The 18,174-nt window shown below is 33.6% G+C and overlaps 1 protein-coding gene across 1 annotated transcript; it reads right to left on the reverse strand.

Annotated features, from left to right (window-relative positions):
- Positions 1 to 15,228: 15,228 nt before the first annotated feature.
- On the reverse strand, positions 15,229 to 16,643 carry LOC129895349 (probable membrane-associated kinase regulator 2). The gene has a single exon (XM_055971062.1). The coding sequence runs from the start codon at positions 16,525 to 16,527 to the stop codon at positions 15,550 to 15,552; it is 978 nt and encodes a 325-aa protein (XP_055827037.1). The 5' UTR covers positions 16,528 to 16,643; the 3' UTR covers positions 15,229 to 15,549.
- Positions 16,644 to 18,174: the final 1,531 nt, after the last annotated feature.

The following is an 18,174-nucleotide window of genomic DNA, read 5'->3' on the forward strand; positions in this document are numbered from 1 at the left end:
ATATCTCAAACCAGAAAGATAAGAGAGACTCAAATAAGGCATCATAAATCTAAAGTAAGGATACAGTTTAGACAGAGACCAATCATATACCATACAATCCAATCCAATTATGTATAATACAGTTCAATCAAATCGTATACCATTCGATTCAATCCAATCGTATATAATCGGTTCAATCCGGTCATATACGATCCGATCCAATCCAATCATATACCTTTTCATCGTACATGTCACGACCCAACCCCGTGGGCCGCGACTGGGGTCCGACCTGGACCCCATATACATATTTGTCAACTGTAGTCAAATTGAACTATGAGCAAAGCGATACTACTCACAAAAACCCCAATGGGTTAAAACTTTTTCGTGTACGTGTGGCCTCTTTCATTCATATCATATCATAAAAAAGAATGCAAGCCGATAAGAATGTCATAACGTAAAAACATTTACAACGTGCCGTATAGGCACAACCGAAATAAACTCATGAACAACCCACACATACATGTCTACAGACCTCTAAGAATAGGAACGACAACATATGGCGGGACAGGGCCCCCGCTGTACCCCTGTGTAACCAAATATATACATCGGTGGTTTGGTACCAAAACTTGGCTCCGAATCAATAGAGCTTCTTCTAAACTTGCTGAGTGGAATCCTGAGCTGGTGGACTCCCAAAATATGTATTGTACCTGCGGGCATGAAATGCAGCCCCCCAAAGAAAGGGGGGTCAGTACGATACATGTACTGAGTATATAAGCATAATATAACTGAGATAACAACTGAAACAGGGATGCAGGAAACCAAGTATAACATTTAATAGGGTACTATACCTGCACCTTACAAAATAAAGTCATGTATACCACTATCACATACCGTATCCGGCCCGCTCGGGGACTCGGTGTTACAAACACATCATCTATCATGATAGGTGTATATACGCCATTAACGCTGTGGGACGTACAGCCCGATCCCTATATATAGAAAGTACATGCTGAGGAACGATAGCCCGATCCATGTATCATATCATAATGCCGAGGAACGACGGCCCGATCCGTATATCGTATAACAATGCCGAGGTACTACGGCCTAATCCGTATAATGCATAATAATGCCGAGGTACAATGGCCCGATCCGTATAATGCATAATAATGATGAGGTACGACGGCCCGATCCGTATAATGCATAATAATGCTGAGGTACGACGGCTCGATCCGTATAATGCATAATCTGTTGTGGAACGTACGACCCGATCCTTACATAGCAAAATATGCCGAGGTACGTCCGGCCCGATCCATATCTCATATATTAGTGCCGAGGAACAACGGCCCAATCCACATATCACACAACAATGCATATACGTGCATGTAAGACTTGGTAATACATTATACATCCCCCAACCATTATCATAAATATGCCTAAGAAACCCCAGATTTAGGAATCTACTCACCCAATCACTATTCAGCCTATAGAAGGCTCGAGGGTCGTAGTTTAACTACTTTAAGGCCCTTAGCATTTAGGAGTGAACTCGAGTAATGAGTTATACTCGCAACTTGCAACTGGAACTACCTTTACACTCAAATCATATCTCATTTCATTTATATTAAGACGTCCCATAAGAAAGAAGCGATAGGCTCTACCTATATTACCTTTTATCATATAGAAGCCTTAAAAGGCGATAACTCAACTATTGCAGGAGTTCTACCATCACGAAGTGGATAAGAATTATGAACTGTACTCGAAGCTTCATGAATGGAATTATTCCCATGTTTCATACATAAACCCTTTATAACTTATATCTAATACATGCCAAAAGAGGAGGGAGGATAAGCTTTACATACACTACTTTTCAGCATATAGAAGACTTACAAGTCCATAACTCAACTATCGCAGGAGTTCTAATATCGAGAAGTGAATAAGATTGATGAACCATACTCGAAGTTTTATGAATGGAATTATTCTCACATTACATACACAATTCTCATAAGACTAAGACATGCCAAAAGAAAGCTTCACATACCTTGTATGGACTTCTCTTAATCACGTCCACGTCGTTGTCCTCGAAACCTATTTAACATGGAAGTAATGCAAGTATTAACAACCTTGGACTTTTCAGCAACTTAGACTACCCACGAGTATTCATAACATTCATCCCTTCGCTCGCCTTCTCGACTAGTTCCTTAACTAGTTAAGGCGTTAACGACTCCCCTATAATGTGCCCTATCCGAATTCCCAACCATGTCCTTAGCACCTGCATCCAACCAACAATAGAACCAGAAACCCATACATCTACATATTACGACCAAAATTACACAATATAAATCCCCAACAATTCACTCGAAACTAAGATACCAAAACTAGAGTTTTTAATCTTTCTTTCGCGAATTCTTTAATTGCAAAGAGGAGGGTCATGTGGCTGCAATCAGCAGCTCCCAAATCTCATTTAGAGAACTTTTAGACCCTGCAACATGCCACAACACAACCAGCAACAGCCCACACGCGCACAACACCTTATTTCGACAACAACTTAACTATAGCAATTCTAAATTCGTTTATTTCGAACGCCGAACTTTTCAAACCTTTTTCCCAACTTCCATCAGCCCCTAAATTGTTTAATACACCCTAATTTAACATCATAAACTTCAAATTAGAGGGGAAGAACTTACCTTTCCCGAAATTGGCTAGAACTCGCCAAAATCGCGCCTCGGAACTTTTTTCAGCGTGCTGTAACGTCATGGCAGCTTGATGTCCGTTTTTTGCTGCACCAAACTCTAATTTTATACTACTAATACTTCCATATCATCGTGGTATATGCTATATAATTAATTTACGGAACGAAATCGGGACTTACCTTATTTTTCTCCCAAGCCGTCGCAATTTTCTCCTTAGCTCTAGGGTTTGTTTTCTCTTATTTGTTGCTACAGTTTTGGATGAAATTTTGGGATAAAAAGCAGCCCCTTAGTCACAATATACATATGTGTAGGTTTCCTTAGGAGGTGACATGTGTCAGCCCCTTAGGGTGACACATGTCAAGCCATGATTGGTCACCATGTCATGCTGCCAATTAGGGGATGCCACGTGGCAGCGGGGTCCACCTCCCCCAAGCAGCTGCATCACCTACTTGAACCTAAGTAGGTGCATCACCTGCTTGCTTGAGGTGCTTCCACGTGTCGCTCCTCCATTGGCTGCCACGCGTCGTCTTTTTCCCTTCCTCGCAGGTTCGTAATTTCGTCTCACTTTAAGAGCCTATGTAATCCGCACTACGTAATCTTGATATATCCTTAAGCAACTTAAGTGTATAAGACTCTTAACTTAGTGGCTTACGTAGGTAAATCGAGTCCTACGACTCATTTCTTAGCCTCCAACTCTTTCCGGATTCTTATTACTCTATCTCCAACCTCCCTTCTCGCGAGGTATCACAGTCTTCTTTCCTTAGAGTTGTTTGATAGTGTCGTAGCTTATTCGGATCACATAATAGTATCTAAGGAACTTAAGAATACGTTCCGAGCTCAAGAGTGCGGGGTGTAACAGTACACTATCCAATCACATATCATATAATCCAATCCATCACACATCACCTAATCCAATCATATAAAATTAACTCAATAATCAACTCAACAATCAACTCAAAGGACTCAACTCAATAACTATGCAAATTAAATTATGCAATGTTTTACAATTCAACTCAATCATCTACAATCACATTCAAACCAATCATATCAGGCACAATCCATTCAATTGGGAGTTTCTCTAACCGACAACCATCACCATATGAGCGAGTGATAGTACAACAAGCCGACGTTGTTGCCTCGTCCGTTCATACTTTGCCAGGGTATGAACGAATCAAACAATCATGGATCCAATCCAACCAAGTCTTATAATGTCAGGACAATAAAATGGGAAGCATCCGACTTTAACGGTTCCATCCCCTCCTACGTTTGGCGACGTAGTTTATTGGTTCGAGTATGGACTATACTCTTACCCAATTCGGTGCTCGATACTCCTCCCAAGACTCAATATGCTCATATCTATCAAGTGAGTAAAATACTCAAAATACTCATTTAGTCTCATTGGACTCTTTCAAATCAACTCATTTAGTCTCATTGGACTCTTTTCAAAACTCAAATCAAATCTGGCCTCATTGGACCTTCTTTCAAATCGACTCATCTCAAATCATCAAACTCTTCTCTTTAAAAATTTATACAATCTCAACTCAATGAATGCAAAAAATATTATGTACATTAAAATATAATTTCAACTCCTCAACTCAAACTCAAAATAGATACTTTAATGTAAAAATACTCAACTCATTTAAAGGCTCCTCATACTCAACTCATACTTAAACTCTTTTCTAAATCAAAGATAAAACTAATAATTCTTTAGACTCAAAATAGTGTATAAATAGTTTATGCAAAAAGGTTCACAAATAATTTATTTAAAGCTCCTCCTCAAAAGATCATTTATTTTCAAAATATTCCTAAAACTCCAATCAACTCAAATTATGCACATCATATACCACAAAATTACATTAGACTCCAATCCACTTCATCACACAACATCCTCATCAACATAACCTCTTCATTCACATCATCGTCAAATACCATTATTCACATTGTCATCAAACATCATCATCACATCATCGTCATCATCAAACATTATCATCACATCATTATCAAATATCATCATCACATCAATCGTCAAACATCTACTCCAAAATCCTTATTTTAGTCCTATGTTCAATTTATGGGAGCAAAAGGACATTCTTAACTACCCAATTCATTCTTTCCATTCCAATCAATAAATATATACACACAACTATCCATTTCAACCTCAAGACAATTATGACAAAAGAAATCTCATCTTGGGTTCATGTGAACGAAACATGAATCATTACTCTCAATAAAACTCAACTCAAGAATATCGTCAATACCTATAAATCTATATACAAAGGTACATTTGTAGTCGATAATATGAAAAATAACTATTTAGTAACTCAAGTCATAAAAAAAACATCAATCAACCAATAGTATCTAAAAACATTCTATGGTTTATGAAAACTTTTAAGAAAACCTTCTTAGAAGGTTCAACTCTGTCACAACTCCTATCCAACACATCTATGGGCATATGGAAGAACTCAATCCATATTTTAGGTTAGCCTTACATACCTTGTTTGAAGAATTTGAAGAAAACCTTGTGGTTGGGTCTTCAATGGAGGACTCAAACCTTGAAGCTCTTGGAACTCTTTTTGTTGGAAATGGAGAAGAAGAAGAAGAAGAAGAAGAGAGAGAGAGAGAGAGATAGGTTTCTAGGGCTTTTAGAGAGAGAGTGAGGGATTGAAAATGATCCCAAAATGTGTTAGGGCTGATACATATATAATTTGGGTAAGTTCCCAAATTACCCCTCCTCAAAAGTTTTGAAAATAGGCTAAAAAATGCACCTGGCGCGATAGTGGCGCGTCGCGCCCTTGCAGCGCCAGGCTGATTACGCCTAAAACCTGCACAACTCGTAGTGGCGTGCCGCGCCAAGGACCAAACTACTGAGGCACATTCTTGGCGCGATAGTGGCGCGTCGCGCCCTTACACCGCCAAGGCCAATATTTTCTGGGTTCTGGAAATTGGCTTGAAAGACCCTGCACACCTTTTAGTGGCGCGCCGCGCCAGAGCCCAAACTACTGAGGCATGTTTCTGGCGCGATAGTGGCGCGTCGCGCCACTGCGGCGCCAAGCCCAGTTTTCCTAGCAATTGCAACCCAGGACTGAAAATCTCTACTGTGCTACTTCATCTTAGGATCGTCATATCTTTTGACTCTTAACTCCAAAAATTACATTCTTGGTGGCGTTGGAAAGAAGACTCGACGACCTTTAATTTGGTAGGTCGTGGGCCACCCAGATTGTCGTCTTTCAAAAGATAGGGTCATTAGAAGTCGACCCTATATACGAACTCATCCTAAAACTTAACCACGATGAATCTTTTGGACTTAGCTAGGTCCTAGGGGTCCTCTGTGACCCCACATCACCTCCAACACTCTTCAATTTCTCAGGGACTCGTCTTAACTCAAGCACATACCTCAAAATAAATACGGTTGACCCTACCCGTGTACAAGAAAGGTCCGAATCTTAGGGAAAAATTTTGAGGGGTGTTACAGGAAATTTACATAAATACATTACATTAAAAAAATATGTATCATTTATAGTAATAATATTTTTTTTACTGAACACTTATAATACAATTATAATACAATTTTAATACATATTAGCGAGAATAATTTATAAAACTCATATAATACAAGTTTTATTCATAGATAATATGTTTATCACATACTTTAATACACTTATAATACATTGTGTCAATTTCTTACCAAACAAGTATAATATATTTTAAAACACTTATTATATATTTATATTGCATGCATAATTCACTTTTAATACATGAAAGATATATCATAATATTGCTATATATTGCTATAAATGATAATAAATAAATAAAAATAGCGCTAAAATCAGTAATTATTTATTAAAAAATGTTTTTCCTAATAATTTTTTCCTTTTATGATTGCGTAAGAAGAGGAATTGAATTTTTCCCCCACTTGGGTCATGTCTAGTAAGTTAAAAAAGTGGTGAGATGATTTTTGAAAGTCACGTGATATTTTTTAAATTAAAAAATCAGGATTATAATTTTTTCAAGTAAGTAAATATAAATATGTTAACAAAAATGATAAATATATATACATAATTTATTAGACGATAAAAAAATATATACATCATTTTTTAACAAGAAATATATTTACTCTCGATCTAAAGTTAATCGATATATTTGCCTCTTTTCCTAAAAATAAAAATGAAAGGTAGTAAAAATAATATTATCAAATTTGTTTTTTTCTCAGAGTTTTTACCATGAAAAGTAGTAGGTCATTATAATGTTGTACTAGAAACAAGGAAAATAGAAAAGTAAGTATAACATCAAAGGAGCAAGCTAGGTAGCTGGCAATTGGAGTTAGGCAGTATACTTTTTGTGACAGAAAAAGCAAATGCGGCTAAAAAGAGTAAAAGGTATATAGAAGGCAGACAAAATTAGTAGCCAAAGGCGTAAGCAATAGTAGGTAAGGTAGGTCCAAAATTAAAAGCCAATCAATTTCCATCGGGATGACAATGGGGATGACAATGGAGCGGAGTGAAGCGAATGACAATGGAGCGGAGTGAAGCGATTGCATAGGTAAATCTGCAGAGATTTTAATCCACCCCAATTTACATTGCTTCGAACAGACAAAAACTATTCAACATAAGTATCCAATGTCTCAACAAAAGATTTAACATTGCTTCAAAATCCGCACATGTTGATAATGGTATAGAATCCCAAAAATTCAATATTCTCCCATTTCATTTCTATTGTATTACCCTTGTGATAAACAACACCAACATATGAGGTCATATATTTGATGTTCTAAAATTTAAGGAAAATGGACATTTTAGAAACCAACCAAAAACAAAAAGAAAAGGAAAAGGACAAATATTGGGAAAAGTAAATAATATTTTGTTATGCTTCTACAACTCAAATAGTTATCTAAAAGAAAATAATTAGTTATCTACTGAATTTATATGTAAATATTCATACTTTCATATCTAATTTCAGTGAACCCGCAGTTCGCCCCGCACCCGCTTAAAGATCGCCCCACTCCGCATAAGGCGAAATTCGCTATGTCTCATTGTCATTCCTATCATGTTTTCTGTTTTGTTGTTGAGAAATATTTTGCAAGCCTTTAATTTGCCCATAAATTCATCGATAATTTATGTAATATTATTTGTTTTGATATTGAATTTTAAAAAAGAAACACTTTTGAAATTTGTTATTTAAAATAAATTATAAATATTTATGTGGTGATTGATTATTTCAATAAGGGTAAAGGAAAATTTTTAAAATTAAATTATTTTTAATTATAATAATATGACATTTATTTTGAAACGGATTAAAATGAAAAATGTGCCAGATAAATAGTTTGTGTACCTTGATCTTGAAATTTCATTACTTGGTTATTCAACAAATTTTAGGTATAAACACATGAAAGTTAGATTCATTAATTTCTACATTTTCTTTTCCTAAACCTAGGAAATATAGAAGATTTTTCTTTTTACTGAGTTGGAAATCTTTTTCATGTAGCGTCAATTAATCCATGCATGCATCCGCAAGTCCATGACTTGTGATATTATGAGGAGAAATAATAAAAGGGAAAAGGCATAAATTTCTCGCTGAAGTTGTATGGAAAAGTCAGTTACATATTTAAATTATCATGGCGATCTTTTACACATTTAAATTACCCAAAAGTGAATTTATTACCCTCCTGAGACATATAACACCACTCTCACAATATGTGGTGAATTACATCCGGCGCCACGTCAAAAATTATATTTTTTAGTATTTTTTTATTTTCTTTTCTTTATTAATTAACTTTTCTTAACTATATTTTATACTAATTAACTCTTAATTAATTATTAACCACACATTCGATTTTTTTAATTTCTTTTCTTTTCTTTTCTTTATTAATTAACTTTTCTTTTATTAACTATATTTTATATTAATTAACACCAAATTAGATTTTTTATATATTTTTTTCTTTTCTTTATTAATTAACTTTTCTTTTATTAACTATATTTTATACTAATTAGCTCCTAATTAATTATTAACCACCCATCCGATTTTTTATATTTTTTTTCTTTTCTTTATTAATTAATTTTTCTTTTATTAACTATATTTTATACTAATTAACTCTTAATAAATTATTAACCACCCATCCGACACCCCCACCCCCAATCCCAATCGTTTTCTCCAGCAAAATAGGGAGAGAGAAGAATAAGAATTCTTCTTTTTCTTAATGAGTTTTGAAAGAAAAAAAATCAAAATTCAAAATGGGGAGTAAATGGAGGGGGTGTGAAGAAGAAAGGAAGTGGGGATGGGATGATTTTGTTTTTTTAATTTTTTTACTTTAATTTTAGTGTCTGACGCGCTATATTTTTTATTTTTTTGCCACGTCAGTTTTAAAGGGGTAATAAATTCACTTTAAGGTAGTTTAGATGTGTAATAGATCGCCATTATAATTTAAGTGTGTAACTGACTTTTCGATATAACTTGAAAAGAAAATTTATACCTTTTCCCATAATAAAAAGATCATGCAAAGCTCCTCTTCCCTTTTAAGCACACCATTGCTTTCAATAGCTTCATATCCACTAGTCATTTGGTTCAAAAAAAGATATGACAATCAAAATAGTTTGATCCTGAATTAGCAAGCTACAAGTCTTGGCAGTGGCTTTTTAGCGTACCATATAAAAAGACAGTGAAAAAAATAGACACTAAGAGGTCGTTTGGTTTGAATATAAATTATGATGGATTAGTTATAATGAGATAAGTTTTATTTCTTATTGAGTGTTTGATTTGTTATATTCAAAATAATATGCAGTGGCGGAGCCATCTTGTGTTGAGGGGTTCATCCGAACCCCGTTCGACGGAAAATTATACTATTTATACATACTTCAAATAATTTTTTATGTATATAAAGTAGATGTTGAACCCCCTTCAACTAGCTCATGTGTCTACTTATTCAGATTTTGAACCCTCTTATTTAAAATTCTGGCTCTGCCACTGATAATATGCATTGCATAAATTTTAAAAATAGGTTGTTTATGTCACGCTCCAGGAAGGTACCCTATACGTGGACGACACTTAAAAACCATTGCTGGCTCCCAAGCGAACCACTTGGCTTGATCACACATCCGTTCATTCATTTAATCAACGAAAGACTTAAAATAAAAAGACAATTAGGTGGACAATCCCAATCAAACAATCTAGCTCGTGGAAGAAAGTCCATGGGCCATCAAATCAAACTTCAATCTATGTCATGAAAATAGTCTGACAAAACCAATTCAAGGAAATAAAAGTACTCAGTCAACATATCACTATCTAGTCTATGAAGCATCTATAAACTGTATAAGTAGTGCGAGTAACAAGCTCATGGCTATCTCAAATCAAAATTAAAAAAAGGACTAAACTCAAAGCAGGAATAACATAAGTGGTACCCTCCGAATGCAGGGGATGACTCATCAATAAGCTGAATGTGAACAGATCATCAACGGTGCAACTGTTGATAATCTCTAGAACTTGTCTCTGCATCATAAACGATGTAGGCCCAAATGGACATCAGTACATGGAATGTACGAATATGTAATATGAAAAATAAAACATGCATCAAGGTAGAATAATACCAGTTCAGATATCACAAATCAGAAAGGTGGGGAATTCAATCAGGATGTCATAAGTCTAAAGAAAGAGTAAGGTTTACACAGAGACCAATCATATACAATCAAATCCAATCTAATCCAATCAGAGTACTATCAAGACCTATATGAGAATTTCTTTTATCCGACAACAATCACTTATGAGCCAGTGATCGTATATCAAGCCCGTTGTTATTTTCATAACCGTCCAGTACTTTGCCAAGATAAGGGACAAATCATCCAATCAAGGATTCAATAAATCAATCAAATCCTATTTTTTTAGGACATTAAAATAAAAGGAAACATTCGACTTTAACGGTTCAATCCTCCCTTGCCTTGGTTACGTAGTTATTGGATTCGAGTTATTATTTACTCTTACCCAATTCGATGCTCGATACTCATCCAAAGACTCAATGCTCATAAGACAATCAATTCCAATCAACAAGTCTCATATGAACTCTTATCAGTTCATCCGTTTTATCCAATCAATCATTTCAACCAAATAATTTTCTAATCATTCACAATCATTTAAGAGTAGTTGGGATAATCATTTGTGATAACATTTAGTTGAGACCATTAGTTTGGGTTCAATTATGAAGATACAGAGGACTATCAAGTTTATTCAAAACTATCATCATGCTCACATCCCAATCACAATCATACATTCATAAGTTCAAGGCTCTAGACTCAATCTTTAGGCATATACATCCAATATCAATTAAAATACTCTTAGGGTTTATGAAGTAATAAGTTTAAAAATCATTTGTTCAAGAAACAAGTTCGTAGAAAACATCAATTATGTAATATTATGTAAAATATGTTAAATTTAAGGAAATTCTCTTGAAACACAATCATATGACTCAAATCTTTCACAAATCAATCTATCACAATCATGAGGCACATGAAAGAACAATGTTCATGCTTTAGTTTAGACTTACATACCTGGGATGAAGATTGGACAATTAAACTGGCAAAATTCTGGCTTGAAATCTTTGAACCCTAGCATTTTCTCCTCTCCCTAACCCTTGTTTCTTTTGCCTGAATGCATTAAAAATCTAAGGAATGAGTTTAAAAACCCTTATAAGGTCAAAAATGGCCTATATCAGTAGTGGTTAAGTATAGGAGGGGTGAAAAAAATATCAGAATACCCCTCACTAAAACTAAAAAACGTACGAAAAATACACATAAATCGCATTTCATGAATGCATCTTATGAAGAAAAACGTAAATCGCACTTAACAAATGCTTTTTATGAATAAGGTATAAAATGAACTATGCAGGTCCACGACGCGGACCTGTCGCGCACTTTTCTGGAATTGTAAATTTTTTCTCAAAAAATTATCTTTTGATTCGGTTGGTCTAAAATTCAATATAGACCACTTCCCCACATGATTTTTCCCCCTGATCAATATTTCGGCCTCGGATTGGCCGAAAAAGTTAAGGATGATGCATTGTGTGAGTGTTCTTTCATCTAAGGGTATTTTTGATAATTTTACCGAGCGTAACAGTTTGTTTACAAAAATATTCTTCACTTTATTTAGTTTTTATAATTTCTTTGCAAGGTTTAATTAATCAATATTCATTTTTAAAATAAAACTTTCATCTTCTTTAGCTTAATTAAATATTTTTATGTGTGCATTTTTCATGATGTCCGTGTGTATTTAAAAATAAGTCTTTCTTCTTATTTAATTTAAAAACAGAATTTTTATGTTAAGTTTGTTAAAATAAAAAAGAATTTATGAGAAATTAAAATATCAATAAACATAAGAATTAGTTAAATAAATTTATAAATAATAATTATATTATATAGTATAATTTTTTAATAGAAAAAATATGAAGAATTATCTTAAAAATAAGGACTGAAGGTTGTGAATGTTGTTTTATATGGTATTAAAATAATGTACATATATATGAATGTGAAAAGTCGTGAGGTATAAAAAGAATTTAAAGAAATATCTTTGTCATTTATCTATTCTATCCCTGGATAAATTAACCCAAGATTAGTATACCACCGTAGAGGGAGGGATAACTTATTCCAGTATTAATTATTAACCCCAAAATAAGTTATCTCGAATTTGTCAACCAAATAACAAATTAAGTGCCACCATAATTTTATATGACATCACTCGAATTTCGAGATTCAAATAAGTTTATCATTGACAATATTTCTTTCATATATCCATTAAATAATTTGAAATTATAAACTATTATTACTTATTATACTTTTATATAATTTTCAAATATATAAATTATTCTTTTTATAAACTTAAACATTTTATGTTTAAATTTAAACTATTTGACTATCAAAATTCAAATTGGGGCACTTAAATTAAAAAAGGGGAATAATGAAAAACCCGTTTGATAAGAGTTACATTAGAACTAGGTCGAGAGCAACCAAACGACTAGTTGAATAAACAATGATGGAGGTGTTTGTAAGATAAGTGATCTAATTTTAATTTGGATAAAAACAAAAGTAATCTTCCTTATTTTAATTTATTTGCCCTATTTTCCTATTTAATCCATATAAAAATATTATTTTTTTGTCTCACTTTATATAATATAATTTGACTTAGCATGAAGATTAAAAGATATATAATATAATTTAACTTATCATGAAGTTTTTCTTTAAAAAAAGAAAACTTTTTGAACTTGTAATCTAAAATGAGTATTAAATATTTATAAGGTTATAAATTATGAATAAAATAAATATTTTTAATTAAATTATTATCAAATATAAGTATTATTCTTTTTTTGACTAACTAAAGAAAAACATAATCATGTAAATTGAATAGAGGAAGTATATATTTTTTTCTAACAACTATTCAATTCTGAATTGAAAGTCATTTCAATACTCTACAAATTTCAAATAAACAAAATACATAATGTCGTCATGCGACTGGGAGAATCTGGCTACAGAGTAGCAGGCAGTGCAATTTGTGTCGAGATTCGAACCTCCTTCGACAGAAAATTATATCACTTATATATATTTAAAATAATTTTTTATGTATATAAATTAGATGTCTAACCCCCTTCGACTAGCTCGTGTATCAACTTATTAAAATTTTGGATCTTCTTATTCAAAATTCTTGCTCCGCCATTGATAGCAGGCCATCTGCAAATGTAATGTTGGAAAGTATGCGGCCCTTAAAGTTGTTCGCATATTTCACTTAAACACCTTAATTTAGACTTGTACCTATTGAACACTTTAACGTTAAAAAATTTATACTTATTTAACATAAAATGACAATACTTGATAAACAAAAATGTGTGTATCTTAAACGCAATACATAACAGGCTAACCAATAAAATGATGACATATGACATTGGATTCAATTTATTTTTTAAAAAGCTCTATTTAAATAATCCAAAAAGAATTTTAAAAAAATAAAAACTTATATTTTTTATTAACCAAGCCCCTCCTCCCTCCTCCCTTCATCTTCTTCTTTGCGACCCGTCTTCCCCTTGCACCGGCGTCAATGTCACTGCCGGCACCGACGACACCAGTAAACTAGCCCGGCTACTTTCTTCTCCTCCATTGAATTTTATGCTATCATTGGCATGTCGTTACATCATTGCTATCAAAACCTCCTATTTATTTCCTTCTTCTTTTCATTAGTAAAGATTTATCAGAATTACAAAAAATAATAACAAACGTTTTTTCACTGAAATAAATAGAATTTCATCGAAATATTTGAGATGTAGATCTAACTAAGAAAAAACGAAAGAAAACAGAAAAAGAACTGTAGAGGCTGAGAGAAAGAGAGAGGTGGAAAGGACAGTGGGGTGTGCGTGTGTGTAAGAAGGATGATGGAAATGGTGATGAGGATAATTGCAGGAATGGGAATATTGGATGGGGAAGAAGACGACTATTTCTTCTTTTTTTTAAATTAATTTAGGTGTATACTATAAGTTGGCCAAAAAAAAAGAAAAATAGTTATTTTCATTAGCATTACGCACTTATAGATAGTGCAATACGCGTTTTTTGCCATGTCAATATTTTGTATTTAATAGAAATGACTTTTGAACAAATAAGGTATTTAATAGGTACATCAATAAGTTAAGGTGTCTAAACGAAAAATGCGAACAATTTTAAAGTGCCACATATGACTTAAGCCTGCCATGTTTGCACGTCATAATAATAAAATCAAATTTGATTTGAACTAGTTAGCCGGCTAGCTCAAATTTGATAACAACAACAATAACAACCCAGTGAAATCCCACAACGTGAGGTCTGGGAGGATAAAGTGTACGCAAACCTTACTCCTACGAAGATAGGAAAGCTGTTTTCGAGAGACCTTCGGCTCAAAAGAAACATAAAAAGAGGATAGATAAAGCTAAAAAGTTTAAAGCGATATGAGAAAGCAAATAACAAATAACGCAAATAACGAAAGCGACACATATAAGATAGAGTAATCAAAGTATAGAGAGTAATAGAAAGATAATGACAGAAGTCAGAGCACAAGAAATTATAGTGCGCTAATGCGCTTACTAATACGGAAGAATAACGAGATTATGTACTAGTCTTCTACCCTAATATGGGTCCTCCACAACCTCCTATCTAAGGTCATGTCCTCGGTAAGCTGTAACTGCGCCATGTCCTGTCAATTACCTCTCCCCAATATTTCTTCGGCCTACCCCTACGTCTTCTGAAACCATCCATGACCAACCTCTCACACCTCCGCACTGAGCATCTGTATCTCTCCTCTTCACATGTCCAAACCATCTCAGTCGCATTTCCATATCTTGGTTTTCACCGAGGCCACTCCTAACTTGTCCCGAATAGCCTCATTTCTAATCTTATCGCTCCTGGTATGCCCACACATCCATATCAACATTCTCATCTCGGCTACTTTCATCTTTTGAACGTAAAAAACCTTAACTGGCTAATACTTCGCCCCATATAACATAGTCGGTCTAACCATCACTTTATAAAGCTTGTCCTTAAGTTGCGGTGGCACCTTCTTATCACATAGCCAGCTGAAATTTGATCTGATATAAAAATTCAAAACCATAATAACCAAACTGAAAATTTTACACAAGCACACTTGAAAGAGTCAATTTTTTTTACTTACATAAACCAAAACACTTTCCATTCATTGCTGGAACTGGACGGACGCTTTCTCAAGTGACGTCTCTGAGCCACTGCTCTAATATATGCTAAACTCTACTATTCCTCTCTACTGTACGTACTCATACACACAAAAATAATAATAATAATTACAGTACCAAACGGGAAATACGACAACGTTTCCTATTCCCGCTATCTCTTCACTTTCAAAATAGTATTGATGATTTTCATATGCTCCATCTGTTCAATTCCTCGGAAGAAGCTCTTGCCAGATCTTCGCTACCTTTTGCCACTGAGCTGTAACATCTCTTGCAGTGAAGTATAGCGCCTTGGATTCCGTCATTTTGCTCCTGCAGAAGTGAATCGTCACGGCGATTTAACGGCGACGATGAAGCTCCGGCGAAGGTAGACGCCGCCGATCGGCTTTTCCCTAGGGGTTTGCGAACAGATCCGAATGAAGAAACTCGTTTCTCCTCTGACGCTTTTCTGGGTGAAGACATTGATTGTGCAGACGGAGAAGACAATGGTGATACACTAATTTTATCAGTGTACCTTTTCGAAGCTCTGGCATACAATGGCTTCATCAATTTTAAGTACTTAGGCACATCGACTCTTACAAATTTCTTCAACGAATCGTCAACGGAAAGCTCCTCCACCTCCCCCTTCTCGTTCTGCAGTTTGCTTCTTAAACTGTTGTCTCTGGTAAATACAGGGCGGCTTACCGGAGCCTCTTCCACCTTGCATTTCAGCGCAAAGCGCTTGCTCTCTGCCTTGAGAGCCAGTTTCTGTGTTTGAATCTTCGGACTGGCCGGAGAAGAATCGACAATGCCTACCTTCTCCAGCTTCGTTTTCCTTAAGCCGAAAAAGAAGACCCGGAACTTAGGAGCCGATCTGAGTATTGAAATCGGAGATTGAGGCTTCGAGTTGGAATTGATTGGAATAGCTTTTGGTTTGAAAAACACATCTCTGGGGGACTCCGGTTCACGGGGACTGTTGAGAGAAAGAGATTTGGAGTTGTTGTCCAAATTGGGGCCAGTGAAAACCAAATCGAAGAAGGAATCCGCATCGTCGTCAGTTTCTTCATCAGTTTCATTCACCGGGTTACATATGTAGTCCAAATCATCAATTTCAGAGACTATGTCCCGGCAAGATGCAGTATCAGGGCCGGAATTTCGCCAGAATTTGAGAAGGTTAAAAGCTTCCATTGAGTGTAGATTTGGGGTTATCAAAGAGGGGCAGCTTTAGAGTTGTATTTTAGGTTCTGCTTCGAGAGTTGATGTAAGCTCTTCTCTACTTGTTTTTTTTTTTTGAAAGAGGAGAAGTGGGGTGTGGAATAATGAAAAGCTTTGTTGGTTTCATGGTTTTATATAGGGGAAGAAGAGTAGAGTCATCGTCACGTGAGAGGCACAGTTTTATTTGATTTTAAAAAAATAGATAGAGGTAATAATTCCTCCATCCATCTTTAATTGTGTATTATTTTAAGATGTTCAATAATAATACTTATTCAATTTATAAAATTAATGAGTAAATTATTATATTATGTATATTTTATTTTTGTTGTTTAATATTATTTATTTTTTAATGTTTAGATTTAATAAGCGTGATTTGATAAAATTATCTTATATTATTTACTGCTTTTTAATTTTTGTGCTATGTATATTTGAATGGTAAATACTTATTTATATCAAATCAATGCTTTATTATAATTAGGTGATATAATAAAGTAAAATATATATACTACTTTTTCTATTCCATATTAATAGCAATTCCTCTATTTTTATATTAACTGAATTTTTGGATTATTTTTATTATTCAAAATAATTGAATTGTTTAAAGTTCAAGATAGATGTTTGATTTTTTTTTCATATTTGTCCTTTCCTTTAATGAAATTTGACATTTTTTAGGAGATAAATTGCACGACTTCTAAAGTTACATTTATGATTTCACAAAGAATAATAATGAACAGTATGATTTAAATTATATCCTTAAATATTTTTCTTAATAAATGTGCATTGTCTCACAAATTTAATTAATATGGAATAAAAGAAATAAAATAAAAAATCAAATAAGTAATACATAAATAATTAATATTTACATAAAATAGTACATAAATTTATTTATAATCAATCTCTACATTATTAATACCGATATAACTCTAACAAGTTACCATACTACCTCTGATTGCCGATATAACTTTAACAAGTTATCAAACTACCTCTCATTAACTTGATATAAACATTGATTGGAATAAATTTTTACCTATTGAAATTCCTAGAAGTGTGCTTACGTATAGACTACGAAGGGCTAGAAGTTATTTTTTTATAGAGTAATAGACTGAAGTTTAGATATGCCCAATAGACATCAGGAAACTTCACACATTTGAATTTACTGACTTTTTCTGCTCCAAAGATTCCCAACGTTCCCTTTACAATTAAATTTTACCATAAATATTTAGTTTTTGGTCATAAATTAAGTTGAATTTTATTCGAATTAAATATTTTAAATTGTGTTAAAAAGTAGTTTCTATATTTGAGTTTTATCATACATTTGAATATATATATATATATATTACTTAGAAAAAATTTAAAATTTTATAAGTGGAAGGAAAATTCCATCCGAAAACTGATTCGAGTCAATTTTTCAAAAATACTAATAAAAAATTCATGAATAAATAATATTCTTAAATTTTTTTAAATAATATATTACTCATATAACTAATTTCAAGTCCAACTATACATTAATGACCCATTCTAGATATGTTTAGTACAAGGTTAATTTTTTTCATGTTTGATTAACTTAAAAGTTTTGAAAAATGCTTTTCAAATGAATTTATTTTTCTTAAATTTAAGAAA

The sequence above is a fragment of the Solanum dulcamara genome, chromosome 7 (genome assembly GCF_947179165.1).
Source record: "Solanum dulcamara chromosome 7, daSolDulc1.2, whole genome shotgun sequence".
Lineage (NCBI taxonomy): Eukaryota > Viridiplantae > Streptophyta > Magnoliopsida > Solanales > Solanaceae > Solanum > Solanum dulcamara.